General features: G+C 36.9%; 1 protein-coding gene across 2 annotated transcripts; it reads right to left on the bottom strand.

Annotated features, from left to right (window-relative positions):
- Window positions 1-856: 856 nt before the first annotated feature.
- Window positions 857-14,429, bottom strand: LOC128223817 (glutamine synthetase-like). 2 transcript variants are annotated; one of them, XM_052933230.1, is made up of 7 exons: window positions 14,271-14,429; window positions 8,120-8,292; window positions 4,918-5,079; window positions 4,465-4,611; window positions 3,405-3,532; window positions 2,959-3,158; window positions 857-1,834 (listed from the first exon to the last, which is right to left on the bottom strand). In XM_052933230.1, exons 2-7 carry the CDS (start codon window positions 8,289-8,291, stop codon window positions 1,546-1,548), a joined length of 1,098 nt encoding a protein of 365 aa, XP_052789190.1. In that variant the 5' UTR covers window position 8,292; window positions 14,271-14,429; the 3' UTR covers window positions 857-1,545. The 2 variants fall into 2 exon arrangements, with proteins under 2 accessions (XP_052789190.1, XP_052789191.1); XM_052933231.1 differs by lacking the exon at window positions 14,271-14,429 and adding an exon at window positions 8,749-8,770.
- Between the last annotated feature and the right edge of the window lie 3,297 nt (window positions 14,430-17,726).

Genomic DNA, 17,726 nt, shown 5'->3' on the forward strand with positions numbered 1-17,726 from the left:
CACCATTCCTGGCCACGCGACCAGTATTTGACCATGTCCCACTTTCATTCCTGCCCACGCGACCAGTATTTGACCTTGTCCCACCTCCATTCCTGGCCACGCGACCAGTATTTGACCTTGTCCCACCTCCATTCCTGGCCACGCGACCAGTATTTGACCTTGTCCCACCTCCATTCCTGGCCACGCGACCAGTATTTGACCTTGTCCCACCTCCATTCCTGGCCACGCGACCAGTATTTGACCATGTCCCACCACCATTTCAGACTACTCATTTGACTCCTATTACCTCGTTCCACTATCAGTATTTGACGTTGTCCAATCTCCATTACCGACCACTAATTTGACTCCTATTACCTCGTTTCTCGACCAGTATTTGACCTTCTCCAACCTCCAATCCAAATCACAAGTTTTGTGTTTCTGTACTTAATTTTCTTGGCTTTCACAGCTGCCTGATAACCCAATAGAGATTTGAAAGTATGATGCAGATCCAAACAGCTGCCCCTGGCTTACTTTAGTTTCCTGTGGCCTCAGTTGGGGTACACTCAGTGTTCCCGCCGCTTCACTAAAATTACTAGTCTTTTTACGAGAATACGTTAACTTGGGGTCCCGTGTGACAGTGCTACACGTTAAAGAACCAGAGGAGCTCTAACCAGGGTTACATTCTGTCTGTGAATTAAGCTCAAAAAGCCTTATATGACTTACAATCTTATCAGAGCGGTCGCCAATGGGCCTTGCCCGAATGCTAGTGTAAAAAAGCTTACAAACACAAAATCGTGACTGTATGTTTTGCAAACACATATGGGATAACCTCTGCGCGCACAGCAACTTTGGGTTAAGAAAACAACAATACCACAAGTAAAAATAAACATTTAATAATTTCATTTCGCATTAACGCTTGCTGCCTCCTAATTACATGAGGTTTTAACCGTTATACTGCAAACAACCACATTTCTGCAGAAAAGCGTGTTCATGCTGAAATCTTCAAATGTTATGAGACAAATTAAAAGTTTTTTAATTTAAAATCCCAAAGAATGATTTAACAATGATAATGTATGGTGAAGCGTTTGCAATGAACATAAAAATTATTAGATGATAAACATATGTAATATGAAAGTAATGTCTTTTTATGCAAGGTTTTGCATAAATAAAAGTATGTAAAATAGCCTATGTAAGACATATTATAACGATAATTATACTAAAAGTATGACCCATACAACTTCTCCAAAGTTTCCTCATAAGAGAAGAAATGACCTGCATAACTACCCCTAGTAACCCTTCAGAAATGAAAATGAAGGATTGTTACCAAAATTGTGTTAAACGTTTGCTTAACCGGTTTCTAAAATCAAATAGGAACACAGGGAAATAGCAATATTATATATATATATATTGTTCAGTGCATCCTACATTACTTTCCACTGGACTGCACCGTAATGATTATATTTAAATAAATGTACGTATGAATACTAAAAGTACACATGTATAAAACAATGTATCTATGACGTCCTAAGTGTTTTCTGTAACCCAAATGCAAGATTTTCTTCAAGTTTATTTGTTTAGAACCGCCGTCTGAATTATGACTTCCGTTACAGCGTATGGATCACAGTTGGACGACGGCCGCCTGTCCTCCAAGTAACCGAAACCGTCGGCAGCCACCTGGCGGGGGATGCGGATGCTGGCCCCGCGGTTTGCGACTCCTGCGGAGAAGTCTTCGATACTCGAGGTCTCGTGCAAGCCCGTGAGGCGGCGCTTGTTGTCTTCACCCTCGTTCGGGTCGTAGGCGGTGATGTGTCGTCTGTGTTGCGAGCTCATCCGGTCTATGGCCTTCTCAATTTCTCTGAAAAAAGCAGACATTTTTTTAAATATAGAAAGATAATAAATTCATAGGTAAAAAATAATTGAAATGCACTGTCAACTTCCTTATAGTATCGTTTTTAAATGCAATATTTTTTAATTTCATTTTGATATCAAAAACAGTTAAAGATTAATGTCCTGAACAATGTAACAGTAGCATTAATACTCGACCTATTTGTTTACGAAAATATTGGTATAGTTGTATTCATTCAGAAATGTAAATTACATCAAGGTCAGCACTTATGATCAGGAAAGTAAACAGTCAACACCATGTTTTGTTGTCATTGTAGGTGATCACGCCAAGACACGATGATTAGCTTCATCTCAAATATAACCTTTGCGGCTTTAGTCAACCTTCAAATCAATTGCGTTGTATTTCAGGTTATCGTGTCGCACGAAACCAAATCTAATCTATTAACTTGTTCACAACAGAAAATTAAACCCTTTGATTTCAAAGCATAAACTTTAATCAAGTCATTTAGTATATTTAAATAGACATAAAAATGTCGTCGCAGCTGACACAAGATATGTGCTTGATGTTTCTTATAAATATCAAATGACGCCTGTTACTCATCACCAAGACAACAAGAGACCGAATTTAACTTAAGCCTAAGTCTTTCGTTTAAAGATGCACTCTTATTCCAAAATAAGCAGTAACACAATTAAGACGAAGTTTGTTTTAACATACCAAAAAGGATGGATAAAGTCGAAAAAAATGATTTTTAAGAAGGATACAGAGTATGTTTGAATGAAAGGTGCAGAAAACACGGTGTTTCTATCTCATGAGATGATAATAGATCTCCGTAAATCTTTTAGCACTCACCACTCATTACAAAGTTTTTGCTATTAAATGCACGAAAACAAGCTTGGTAGCAATTAAAAATATTTTCCATAAATGCATTATTTAGTAAGTAGTTTATCACTCAAAATGTATGTTTGTTATAAATGTGAATGTATTCATTTGAATAAGAATGTAAATTTAAATTGCTTCCTGCTTAGATTCAACTGATGATAAATATCACGAGGCCAAACGTGCGCGCGTGGTTGAAGTATCTTAGCAATAAGGTTTTCCTCAATAATTTATTTGTATATCAAATCCAAACTCACTTGATTCCGCCCTTTTCTCTCATTTTCTGTGTACTGAAGTTGCAATGGGCTCCAGCACCGTTCCAGTCCCCTGGCATGGGTTTTGGGTCAAGGGTCACTACGACCCCGAAGTCCTCAGCGACCCTCTCGAGAAGATAACGCGCCAACCACAAGTGATCGCCCATGCTTATACCTTCACACGGCCCCACTTGGTACTCCCACTGTGGATATGTAAAACATATCGATTATTTCTCGCCTTGGGAATGATTATCAAAAACACTAGCGCGTTGTTATGGATGCGAACTGTGGAAACGTTTTTTAATTCTTATTTAGCTAATTGTCAAAATATTTAAGGTAAAAAGTATGTGCATCTAAATAAAGCTAAAATATATTGGGGGGTCCATTTTAAACCAAATATAATCAAGTTTGAAAAAGCAACAACATTCAACTGTAACTTATTCAAGTACCTGAGCAGGCATAACTTCAGCGTTGCAGCCAGCAATTTTGACTCCTGCGTATAGGCACGCCCTGTAGTGGGCTTCTACAATGTCTCTTCCGTATACCCTGTTAGCGCCAACTCCGCAGTAATACGGTCCTGCATAACAAAAAAAGTAGTTCATAACAGGTCGTCGTAAAGGAATTATTTGGAAAGTCAAGAAACAAACGTTGGTTTAAAGTATTTGAGGTTAAAAGTGTGGGCAAAGTAAAGAATTTGGACTTTGAAGAGAGATACGGACTACCTTAATTTGCGATATGTATTGCGTGTTGATTTGAAATGGGTATTTAATAAAAAAGAGAACATCCCCCTTATTGAAGATGTATTCAAACAATACATTCATTCTATGGTACAATTTTACTAAATGTGAGTATTTCATTAGACTGTGTGTTCAACTTGAAAAACATGATCGATTTAAGCAGTCGTCCTTCATCAATTTGCCTTACTTTTTATAATTGCTTTTTCACATCATCTATTTATAAAAATTAAATTACATGCATTCATTCGCCTTTCAAAGAGGTCTTTAATGTGTCTTCGCTCAAAGTTAATCGCCTATAACTTACGTTTTTTAACATTTAAGTCGAATCAGATTTAATTTACGATTTACGCGTTGAAATCCCTCAGTATGTTACATATTCACCGACTTGCATAACTATTAAATGAGGTAAAAAAAATCATATTAATGTTTTGATTACTAGTTAAAAACGTTATCACGTATACCCACCGATTTGCATTACCATTAGATAAGGTAAAATGTGCATATTATTTTTCTGATTGTTCGTAATAATATCATATAATTAGTTTGGAACGAAAACACATTTGATACTTTGGGACTATGCGTAGACCTAAGTGGACAATATCAATGAAAACTGGCCAACAACAACACTTTAATGCTCAAAACGTCGTGAAAATGACTGTCATGCATCGCAACGGTGGTCCTTTTTGCAGACTCTTGGGATTCAAACATTAACGTGTCCAAGTGCTACATATACGTTTTACTCAACGCCCAACAATTATTTTTTTTAACTTACCCTGTGGTCCAGGGAAGCCATTTTTTGGCCAGCCGAACGGGTGGCCGTCATGAGACAGGAGGGTGTACTCTTGTTCAATACCAAACCAGGGGATCTCGCTCTTAGCCTCTTCCATAACCTTCTTACACGTGCAACGCTTGTTCGTCTCTGTGTAGAGGGGAAAAAATACCGTAATTATCAAACTTTGTGGCACCAAACATTATTTGACAGTTTTGTTTTAACAACATAATAGTTCCGAAAGATATCAGACGGTCTTTAAATGTAAATAGAAATTTCAAGGAATAGTCATAAATTAAGTAAATCATCACACAATTTCCTTACCATTTGATATTCTGTTCCTTTAAAGAGGAATAGGATTATTATTTTATTTATTATTATTTATTTATTTTTTTGGAAAAAAGGAGAAAGGTGTCAAGATTCTTGGATCGGGCTCTTACATGATTATATAATTACCTGCGGGCTCGTTGTTGTATTTGTAGACGTCACAGAGAACCAGCTTGTGCTTTCCACGCCGGAAGGGATCATTGAAGATAGCGCATGGGCGCAGGTACATGTCCGAGTTGGAACCCTCCGCCTGATACGTGCTCGACCCGTCATAGTTCCAAACCGGGCATTCTGAAATGAGATTAAGTACAGAATTTATAAATTACATCCGAAACTCGCTAATTCGAACTCTGTTATCTCGATAATCTGGTTTTGTCGAACTTTTTCTCGATTGCCTCGGATCAAGTTATACACTTTTTGTATTTCAGTTCTATCTAATGCTCGTTATCTCGAAGTATTTCCCGAGGCCCAAACGATTTCGAAATAACGAGTTTTAACTGTAGATTATAGCAATTTGTTTTTTAAGTTGTTAGTTTCCTTATTCAGGATCAAAAATAAGTCATGAACTATGACCGAAGCAATGTGTTTTACACTTTTTTGTATAGGTAAGGCCTAAAAAAAAATACATTTGGTTCGGGTTACCCGACCCTACCTACGGAATAGGCGCCGACCCTACCGTTTTTATAGTCAGTTTGAAAAAAAAAATGAAAAACTAAAAAAAACAAATAATAAATTTTTTTTTTTTTCTTTTTTTTTAATTGCTTTCAATGTGTAGTTTAAAACCTTTAATGCTTATACAGGAGATAACTTTAACACCATTCTCCAATGATGAAAATAACATTCTTATATATAGCCTAATAAAAAAATAAAATAAAAAAAATAAAAAGCCTACCTACCCTACCTATTTTTGAAAAGGATGTAACCCTAACCAAACAATTTTTTTTTAGGCCTAAGTGTTTGTACACATGTAGTTATCAAAACAAAAATGTTGTCATGCCCGGCGCGGCCGGACGAGAACTCTAATTTGATAAATACATTCTAAAAATCACAAGCTGCCATACTGTTCCAAATTATGTTGTGTCTTGTGTTTAAATCAACAAATGTACCTGGTTTAAATAATTAGAGACTGACTGATGATTCGCTTTAGTGAATGTACAGCACATCTGATATATACTGCCAGCTCATTGGACAACAAATATTGCCCAACACTAAAAAATAGGCAGATAATTACAAACTAATCTGATTACGTCTTCCGACAATATCGGGGTTATTCCCCCCCCCCCCCCCCCCCCCCCCCCCCCCCCCGACGGATAGACATGTCACATTTTGTTTTTATAAGCAAATTTCAAGGTGTAATTAATAACAATAGTATGACTTGATTTGGTGTCAAAGCTTGTTTACAACCCAGGATATTGGCAATGAAAAATGTTGATGTCTTACTTATAGCGCTGAAAGAATGTCAAGTGGCCATGGTCTAAATTACAAATATCCTTATGACCTTGGCTGCTCTTACTTAATCGGTGCTGAAAAGCCGTGTAGAGTACAATGCCACTGTGTATGGTTTCATTTAGGTCATACTGACATCATACCACAATGTACAGGAAAAGGGAAACATTAAGTTTGATAAATGGTTTTTTGTTGACGTACTTCGCTTTCCATTTGCATTTTTATTATACAGTATCCGCTTGAATGGTTTATCAGTGAATTATAAATTATCAATTGCAGCGCTTTAAAGTCACGCTTTTCTGAAAACTATTTACAATAAACTGTCATTTTAACGCGATAGTACGATGGTGAAAACGCGACAGTACAATGGTGAAGTCATGATAATATATAGCATTATCGACATCGTACTGTCGTATTATCGTGCTTTCATTATCGTGCTTTCATTATCGTACTGTCGCGTTTTCATCATCGTACTGTCGCGTTTTCATCATCGTACTGTCGCGTTTTCATCATCGTACTGTCGTGCTTTCATTATCGTACTGTCGCGTTTTCATCATCGTACTGTCGTAATTACTATTACTATTCGTAATTCTAGTTTCGCGATTTCTCGTTTTCATTATCGTATTATCGAGTATCGCATTTCAGATCAACACATTCATAGGCGATGACCCTAACAGAATTCCGTAGGAAATAGCCCAGGTGCTCCAATTGTCAATCGTATTGCTATTTAAAACAACATAATCGGCCTTGCCATTTAATCATCGGTGATGTTATTTGTCTGTAATTGTACGTCGGGGTTTGCGAGTAAATACTGCTCATAAAAAGGCCTAAATACCAAGTTATGTGGTTGTCATTCATACAGCAGCAAGTTCAAAAACTGTGGTTAATCGGTCAACACAAGGTCACGTTTTTAGATAGCGTTGTAAGGTCTAGACACAAGACAGGGTCACTGAACCTTCGGACATCGACGGTCAACCTTTGTACAATAAACGTACGTATAAGCAGTTTAAATCCAAGATTATTCAGATTAAACTGAAACAGTTTTTGACCTTAGATGGTATTCAATATTCTACTTAAGTCAACCATAATGGAGTTATTAATAACCAGCAATCCGAATAGCATACCTTGAAATACTGCTTGTACTCGAACGCATAGGCAACTTACGCCTAGGGACTAGACACCATGAAGATGGTCCAAAAATCGGCAAATACAGTATTTCCCTCAAACCAAACTAGAGCTAGTATGAGGCCGATACAAAATCATTTGACATGATTATAAGATTTTTTTGTTTTTGTCTCAGGTTAGTTCACACCTTTAAAAATAGTGTATAATGGTTTCCCAATTTTAATATACTTTATAGTGTGTTTATTTAGCATGTGAAAGTCACGGGATAAGTACAGATAAATATATTTTGAATTCGAACAATACGTAAATATATAAACTGCGAAAGACAAATGTGTCGTAAGTAATGTGATAAATCGGAAATTAAAATTCAATGCGTTGTACACAACGATATCAATTTGATGTATTTTTTTGACATTTTTAGCGTAAGAAACTGTGGGCTGTTTTCTACTTTTTCTTGACTTTACCGGCATGGGTTCGAACCCCACTAAAACCAAAATACATTTTCATGCTATAACTGTACTTTTTTTCTGCAATTTTGATACCATATAATAAAAAATTGATAATGTAAGTGTTTTTAAATGCATTACTGGAAAATAATCTTTATTCGAAAACATGAGCGAGTCACTATTAACGTTTAAGAGTGTCGTGAACGACACAAGCGCACAGTACGTACACATGTTCCTTGCCATCTTCTTCCGATACGCCCCCTTCCACCACCCGCTACAATACCCGACCCTTTCAAACTAGCCCAAAAACTCACCACTGGGATCTTTTGGCTCAAAGTCGAGTGTTTTACACTTGCTACGGATGCCCTGTCCTGTGCCGTCGATCCACACATACTCGCATTGAACCTTGTCCCCCGGGCACTCCAGGGTCATGTAGTGGTTGAGGACACCCTTGTCCAGACGTCCGCTGTATTCTTGGGCCGTCATCCTGGAAAGAGAAGTGGCAACTAATTAAAAGTTCCAAGTTTATTTGGACTTGGCCATAAGACATTAACCGATGGACAGTTGACGCACGAAATGAATGTACATTTTTTTTATATACACAAGATAATTAGAAGAAAAAAAACCCACACACATCACCACTGTTATTATTAAAACATTATTATTGCCAAGCTTCTTTGTTCTCTTTTGCGAAAGTATTTCAATTAAAACAATTCGACACAGTTCCTCAATGACTGAAGGCCGTGCTAATTTCTCTTCCGGAAAAGTAATCATATTTATAAAATAATGCATCCGGAACTATAACTAGCTTTTGCATTGAGGTATGAACTTATAATTGACGATCATTATAACTTTTTTCTAAGCGTATACAATAAATATAATTATATATTTATATAAAAAGCGCATACAAAAAAGTAACCTTAATAGAAAAAGGCGCACCCACCTTTGAATGTTTCAATTTCTCACTTTCAATTAAAGAAATCAATGTAATGTACAGAATCGAAAGGTAAAGTGCTGGATTCGTGAAAACATGTCTAGATATTTAAGAGAATAGGGGGCGTGGCTTAATATGTCAGCAGCGAAGCAAACCAATAGCGACAATTGTTTGGATCGCAATAAATGTTATTATACATTAGATACAACCTTGAATTAATAAACTTGAAGTTAAAGGGACATCTATAGCTATTGGGAAAAATATTGATAAAATTACCTCATAAGCATTCCATGCATCTTAATATGCAAGGTTCTAGCCAGGATTTGAAAAGGGCAGAGTGCTGGGTTAGAATGGGCACTTTTGATGCCCATTGAAAGAGCCTTAATGCGGCACTTGCAAGGGCTAATGTTCAATTTATATTTTGTTGTGACTACTTTCAATACTGATAGTTTGTTATGAATACCTTAGCTATTATCTTTATTTTAGTGTCAAAATTATGTGTATTTATTATTTTTATACTCATTTCTTAAAATTGACTCACAAAACAGAACATGTCCGAACGTTTATGTAAATTAAGCATATAAAGATCTTCGTTATAAACCAAAACACAAATATTACATACACGAAAGAAAACATCGATAATGTTACAAAATAATATCTACACATTTGTGCGAAGCCCGACTGACACATGTTTGATGCCACGTAAAGCTTTATTTATCAATTAAATGCGGACTCAAATATTTACAACTTGCGACATAATTGTCATTATTTTATTTGCAACTTAATAATTCACGAACGCCTCTGAGTGCACAGTCTACGCACTAAGTTAGAGTCATGTTGCCGGAAATTGTGATACATATGGTTTCCGTTTTCATTTCTTCATCTTATGTAATATTTGCGCGAATAAAGCAGTAGTTTGTGTATAGTTCTTTCTCACAAAATTATCAATAAGATTGTGTTTAACAGTTGGCCTTTAAACCATCGTGTTTATATAACTTGCAAATCTGGGGATATTAATCAGTCGCGCATGTTAGTTACGTAAGATCAATTAGTCATACATGTTACATCATATTTCGTTCTGATTACTGAAAACAGGCAATCAAGAAAAAACAACAACATGCATTACTCTCTCTAAGTCGCATTAATAAACGAGAGGCTGGCGTCTAAATGGGTAAACATATCAATACTGTCAAAGGTGTCTGGAGATATTTTTGGAATAATACAATCATTATGATTAGAAATGAAAGCAGCTGATATTAACACTAGCTGGCTTTATATACTAGCTGGCTTCATAACTGGCGTCGAGAAATCAAACTGTAGGAAAACAATTATTAGAGAATAAAGTTCTATAGAGAGACCTTGAATGTCTGTTGTGCATAGATTTTGCACTTTATGGATGGTAACGAACTAGTGCTATTCTCCAACAATGACCAAAACGTTCTAAATAAAGCCTAATAAGAAAGCCTACCATCAAAACCTGTTTTTGAATAGGACGTAACCCTAACAAAGCTATTTTTTGGCCTTACTTACATAAATGTTCAAATATGACACGTGCGACAATCTTTTCTCAAAAAAGCGGAACTGGTCTAGCGTCGCAAAATATAAAGTACATAAAAAGAGAGAGGGGAGTGAGAGAGATAGATGAAAGAGACCAGGTGGGGGAGAGAGAGGTTCTTTGATTCTTTATTTTCTCCTTACTTCACGTATGAGTGTAGCAAGCAAGACCGGTTACTAATAGACCACTAGTAGAAGTTCTGCGAATTATGATGATGATTTGTTGACTTTATTAAGGTCTGCCCTATAATGCCAAAAAAAATAAAACCAAAGGGGGGGGGGGATTTTACCCCCACCAGTTTGAACCCAAAATACTGCGAGACCTGCGATGAATGACATCTATAGTTATCCCACAGCAACGCAATGAAAATGAGAAATCTGCGAAATATCATTTCAATCTTGTGCCTGTAGTCTCATTCATAAACTAACGCTCTGTACCTCGACCTAAACAAAACAGCATCAAATTTGAAGTACAGGGGAGAGAACCCGTATAATGGAACGATATGAGATTTGTTTCGGTTCAGTCCCATCTTAGTCGTATGACAGTCTACATGCATAAGAAATCCAAAGATATAGGGCAAACCGTTTAACTTTGGTTTCGATCTTCAGTGTTCAATAATGATAGTTTTAACTTAATTGTCTGCTTTATTTCGAAACAAAAGTGATGGGTTGGCCACTAAAGATGCAGTCAGCTAAGCTGCCCGACGAGTAGTTACGACTTACGACTGTTAAAAAGACAAGCCGCATTTTTGTTATGTCGTTATTGATTAGATGTAATTTTCCATTCGCCAGATTTCTTGTTTGAGGCCCAATCCGTAATGTTGTCCAGATTTCTTTGATTCGCCAATGGATAAACGAAGGCAATATTTTGATTTTAAAATGAGATCATCAATAAGTAAATTTCATTGGAGCCGAGTGCAAACTAGTCATTATTGTTTAAGATATATATATAAGAACAGCCAATATTAATGTGGTATCATGTTTCTTATAGAACAATTCTTCCGGGTTGCAAATCATATCTGTCTATGACGCTACTTTCGATGAATACCTTTTAAAGCTGCACTCTTACAGATTTACCGTTTTGACAACTTTTTTTGTCTTCGGATGAGCCATTTTTTTTCGTAAATGACCGAAATCCAGTGATTAAGACTGCTGACAACGACCATATCGCAGTTTTTCATATTTACGTTCAAAAGTTGATGTTCTATGCCCCAAAACAGATTTTTTCTTAAAACGTTAGTAACACTTCTAGCCGCAAAACATCGATATTCGGACGTAAATATAAAAACCTCAGGTCTGATTTTTGTCAACATTCATGTACCACTAAATCAATTTATGGCTAAAATCGATGCTTTTAGAAAAATGCATTTAACACAATTTTTGATCATTAACATGAAAAACTAGTTTCCAGGCATGTTCGTTCAAAATGGCTCGTTCCAAGACAAAGAAATAAAAAAGTTGTCAAGACGTTTAATCTGTGAGAGTACATGTTAAAGAAACGATTTTCTATGCATGTTCGCAAAAATTGCTCGTTCCAAGACAAACATAAACATATAAAAAAGTTGTCAAAACGTTCAATCTGTGAGAGTGCAGCTTTAGGAAACGATTCAGTGATATTGAAGTAATCGTAGGGAGCGGGACTTCCTTGTTACGATCAAACTATCTTTATTGGTTATTACTAATTTATTAGATTATTTTATTTTATTTGTCGAACCGAAATTCATTGGAAATCAGATCATAGATACAAATTATTTCTTCAAAACTAAGTACCCTTAGTTCATTAAAGAGTACAAACAGAAATGTAGGTGCTATTACTTAACCTGCATTTCATAACAAGACCCTTAAAAAGTTTCTTAAATTGTCCTTAAGTGAGGACAGCCGGACCGTGTCTATGACCTTAACAATTGAAAGATAACCCATTTTTCATAATTTATGAAGACAGCTGACTGACATAGATAAAGAAATATGAACAGATGACAACGGCATATTAACTCCCCTTTATCTCTAACAAATGCAAACATGACACAGCTATGACCTTCGCAGAATAATTATCATCAAAATGGTGGAGGTCATTATTGGGATTCCATACAAAAGTAGGACATACGTCAAATAACAGTACGGCCTGTGTCAATTAAGCATTAAAAAGCCATACATGGTCGGTTTTCAATACATTACCATTCTTAAACTATGTCAGGATATTAACGCATGGTGCTGTAATCGTTCTCTTAAAACAGTGTTTGGCATCAGTTTTATTGTTAATTTATAGATTGGAAAGATGAACAAAAATACGACAAGAACGTACATATAAGTCAAACAAAGGGTTGTCGCCCCTAATTTGGACATACGGGCCGACGGGAAGACATCTACTGAGAGACACACACAATTCAAACCGACTTACTGACAGATGAACAATTCAATCGAAGTGGTCATTGAACAGAAGTACGAAACTCACCATATCTACATACTTTTTTCGGTCAGCTTTCTATATAAAGTTTTAGTTCCCATTAATCCCCATAGCTCATACTCTTCCTCTTTCCAGCTCGCTAAAAATAAGCACCTCCCCTCTTATAGGTTTATTATAAGTTTATTACTTTTTCCATCCATATTGAAATGAAAAGTAAACTTGGACGATTTAAGGAGGGGGCGCCGGGTGTCCCCCTCCCCCCTCAGGAACCGCTAATGATTGATGACCGTCGTCGTAGGTCCCTACGTAGTATTCCTTGTTCCATATTAATCTGAACTTGAAAATACATCTACCTGGCATACAGGCTATATTTATACAACCACGAGTAATGGATTTACCGTCGGTGCACAAAATAGGATGCCAAGCCAAGGTTTAAGAAACATTGCGAGCATCCACTTCACTCGTGCGCTTGCACTACATTACGTAAATACGTAAAGTGATTGGGATGCATTAGATAACGTAGTGTGAAGGTTTAAAAGCAGTTTTTAGCTACCATGCAACTTAAAGAATGATTTTACAAATCGTACCATCGAAATGTTAAAATATTTACAAAACGATCAAGCTACTCGACATGTTATAAAATCTTTTTCGTAGAACTTTCTTCCGGTCAATATGGGTTCTGTTGTTTATATTTAACATAGATATATATTGATTGGACAAGCTAACCACCATTATAGGAAAATATCAGACACTCAGTACACACGCACAGGCAGATAGAACCCGATTTTTCCATGCTAGATCCAGCCATCACTCTCGAGAGACGTGACTTGTATCCGATTTCGTGTATACATGTCAAATAGTCGGCTCTACGACGTACGATTCAATTATATTGAGGAATAAGGCAAATGGCTAGTAAATAACTTGTTATTCATATTGCATCATTCGTATAACACATGTTCACCAAACCTTTTGAGGAATTGATTAATCGCTCAAATCAATGTCAGGTAAATTATCGTCAATCTCTTAAAATTAAACTCCTGCCGACAGTCACAAGATTGAATATATGAACACGAACGTATACAACACTACATGGAAGTTAATTTTTTTTACATAACATCGCCCAATCAAACGAATAACGATAATCATTGTGATATATACTTATAGTCTTCTAAGGTCACCCCGCCCTTTTTTGGTACGCTGTATTTAAGGGGTGTTTTTTCGGTACGCAAGAGTATAGTACGCAACAGCTCGAATAGTAGATAAAACTTTGCTACCACTGGTATCTACTATTTAGTGAACAAATTTCAAAGTAAGGGGAGGGGGTATCACAATGTGGACTAGGGGAGTGGTTACATCTGACATGGATGTATTTTCGTGGGCTCGGATCTTTTAAACTTCGTGCGCCAAACCACAATACTGATTTATTTTCGATGAACGTAAAATACATAAAAAATCGTAACACTATTTGACTCACACCGGATGACTTCTGCCAAAAGACGAGCGTGGGTAAATTGATAAACATTGATGATTAAAGTACTCACTAAGATCAGAAAAAATAAAACAAACAACTTACTTGATGTGATAAAATGTAGATAAAATCTCCTCACAAAACTATTAATAAATATATAATTTAATTTACAAATAAAATAACTAAGAAGCTGCTGGTTTAGTGTCACTCATTGATCAGCTGTTCGTACTATGAACTTTCCCGATATCAGCTCGGCTATTTATACTCCTGACCTAGTTGTACACGTGATAGGCAAATGCACGGGTTTTAACATGAGTTATAAATACATCGCTGCATCACAATGAGCAGGAAAAATACTTGAGTCAAGGCCAAAGAAAAGTATATTACTAGTTGTTTTTTTCAGATGATGAATACAATGATGGAAGTTTTGTGCATGGTTTCAAGACGTGCAGGAAGTTTTTCAAAGAGTACGCGGGACTCAGTAGGATGGTACGCGGTATGCAGAAACTTAAATTATGACATAAGTCGGTAAGCAGACTATATACAAAAAAGTGTTCCATATTTTTATGCAGGATTTGAGAATACTATACAAGACAACGGGAAGGGATGGGGCTGGTACCCTCATAATTGATCAGAAAATACTCTTAAATCTCATGGCCACATGAATAATTGGTTTCGTAAAATGTAATAGTACATGTATGTATGATAAGATAAACAAAGAGTCAGCCCCTTTATCAGAGGTATAAGATTAGACAGAAAAAAATCTGGATGTAATAACGTACTCTGTTCACTTCTCGTCCTGATTATTTTCAATTATATGTAACAATAAAGTAATGCACCACTGGCGTAGAAATCGTAACATTCCGGCCATTTTCGGCAATCTCCGTCTATTTCGTGCTGTAATAGCAGCGTGTTACAATCGCTTGCGTACATATTGGGCAGTTGAGCTAAGAGCTCCAACTTTCAAAACGTTTGTCAAAGCCCGAGCACTGAAGAAAATGACAACATCAGTCTGGATTCACGGTAACGAAAGTACTAGATGTAATGATTTTAACATTCACAACAAAGTATATGCCAAGTAGCATGTATCTGTCTGCATCTAGTTGATTTGGAGAAAAGAAAATCATCAGTAAATGCATTGTCGGGGCTGGGGCCCAAGTTGCATTTTTGCCGCATTGGTACGGCGAGGTCCTTGTAACCAAACATCATTCAAACACTAAAACCAAGAACATTAGAACATTAAATGTTCAAAGAGAGAGATTGTGTAATAAGATTAAATGAGATTTATAAAGTGAACTTTCTCAGAATCGATATTGGAACCAGTCTGTTGGAAGTTAGATTTCCTTTTTACGGCGATATTTTGCTAAATTGCTGCGAAACGCAGACTGTGTATAAAGAGGTTTCAATTAATCATCACACTCCATGAAGCGTTCTGAAATACAAGTGTGATTTTAAATTTCATTTTTAAGTGCAATATTCGTACATACCGGCGAATACCACTGGACATTCAAAACCCATGGAAAAGCGTGCCATAATAGCACTAGCGGATCCAGGGTGGAGGTGGGGGGGGGGTACCACCGACAACCCCTGTCATCACTTTAAACCAAGTTAATTTCGGTTCTGCGGGAGGGATCGTCAAATCCCAGATCCGCCCTTGATTAGGACCAGGATGATGAGAGTTTAGTTGACCACTGGGTTCTCACCAAGAGGTCGTGGTACGCGCCCTATTAGGGAACGTTCCCTTTGCCTCTAATAAAGACTACCAGTCATACCCAGGAAACGAAGTGCTTAATATCAGCCTTTAACCGGTGCCCCAGTCAATTGTAACCACGGCCCCCAGGTCCGGGGAATAGCGGGGACTTTGACTTTCGGTCCAGCCATCCCCGGGTAAAATCCCCGCCCTGCGGGAACGAACAGATGGTAAAATCCCCGCCAAATGCCCTTGCACACCAGGGACCCTAGGGAAGGACTATTCCCCGTTATATTTAAAGCGAAGACAAAACCACCGCATTCACACGGCACTGCGTGGCCACTTGAAAGGTAAGAACACGGCCAATTTCCCCGGCTATCCCCGGTATACCCCCGGACCTGGGGAGCGGGGCGTGGTCACAATTGACTGGTGCATTAGTACATGTATAAACTGTACAACGAATTTTTTTGGGACGCTGCTGCTAACATGCATTCATAACAAAATGCGTAACATTTTCAGTTATTCATATTCAACTATTGAAATACAAAACATAATGTGTACCACTTTAAAAATCATCTCAACTAAGGTTTGCATCCTAAGTGAACAGCCACCGGTAACGAGAAAACAACTAGTAACTTTCTTGGTCTACATTGCATCTCGTGTTTACGTTTTTGAACGATCGATTAGAATGTCAAGGCTGGCCGAATAATTTTAAACGTGCTCTCGCCATGACAAACTTTTCCTTCGAAGGCTTTATTATTCTCTAGGCAAGTACGCATTGAATCTATTACCGGATATTTTTGTACCAGAAAAAAGAGAATAAAACATAATAGATATTACATTCAAATCCTCGCTTCATTTAAAAGTGATCTTTATGTTGTTTGACCTTGTTTAGTCCGTAACTCAATAGATTACATCATTCTTGTCGCATTCATGACAATATTATTCTGTTTTCAACGACACGAAAGAGGGATTGATCGTTGACGTCACGCGTGTGTTGCAGGGACGTGCCCATGCGTATGACGTTTGAGGGGCGGAGTTATTTGATAAGGGATTTTTATTAAGCTTGGACGTGAGAACTGATATGGCATAGCATTATTACGACGTTAGACTGTATCTCGAAATGTTGAAGATTTGTCTGAGAAAAGTCTTAGCACGGGTGTTTTCGAATCACAAAAGGTTTACTAGTTTGGTATAAACGCACGAACGGATGTAGAGGAAATTATAAAGTCCCTTATAACCCTGCATGGCTGTTATAATAAAAAAAAACCATACGTGTATGTGTGAGTTTATACCCAATTTACAATTTCTTAGGCGATTACAAAAATAATTTATGTTCTACGATTTGTGCGAATCAGAAATATAAAAAATACCATTTTATTCATAATAATACCTAGGAACTTTTTCAAGACTGGGGTGGGTAGGGGATAGACAGTCGAGGCACTTCATTTTAAGGAGTGCCTTGTTGTCTCACGTATTACGCAGGTATTTACCCCGACCATATATTATTAAAGAAATAATACTTGTACACAAAAGGGCATTATTTATGAATGAACACGAATGAGGAAGTTTTCCAAACCCCAATGCACACGCATTCTTTTACTGAAAGCATGATGCAATGACGTGTTATTCTATTAACCCATTTTTGGAATAAATTTTTTTTAGCTGTTTTACTACCGATTCCACCAGACGATTGAAAGAAATAATGATTTAAAACTTCCTGCTCAGGTTAAGTTTCTTAAAATTATCTACTTTTCTTGAATTAAACGCCACTTTATGAATTTAATGTAGGAAACAGAAGCGGACAAAGAAAGAGTATGTAAGCATGTATGCGATATGAGATTTTATCTAATGGGATAGTAAGATTTTCC

The sequence above is a fragment of the Mya arenaria genome, chromosome 17 (genome assembly GCF_026914265.1).
Source record: "Mya arenaria isolate MELC-2E11 chromosome 17, ASM2691426v1".
NCBI classification, from domain to species: Eukaryota; Metazoa; Mollusca; class Bivalvia; order Myida; family Myidae; genus Mya; species Mya arenaria.

What these genes read in the sequence shown, in the direction of transcription:
- LOC128223817 (XM_052933230.1), bottom strand. Translation starts at nt 8,291, where the DNA reads ATGACGGCCCAAGAATACAGCGGACGTCTGGACAAGGGTGTCCTCAAC. An exon ending in TGAGCCAAAAGATCCCAGTG is followed by an intron (nt 5,080 to 8,119) that starts GTGAGTTTTTGG and finishes ATCTCATTTCAG; the next exon opens with AATGCCCGGTTTGGAACTAT. An exon ending in ATACAACAACGAGCCCGCAG is followed by an intron (nt 4,612 to 4,917) that starts GTAATTATATAA and finishes CCCTCTACACAG; the next exon opens with AGACGAACAAGCGTTGCACG.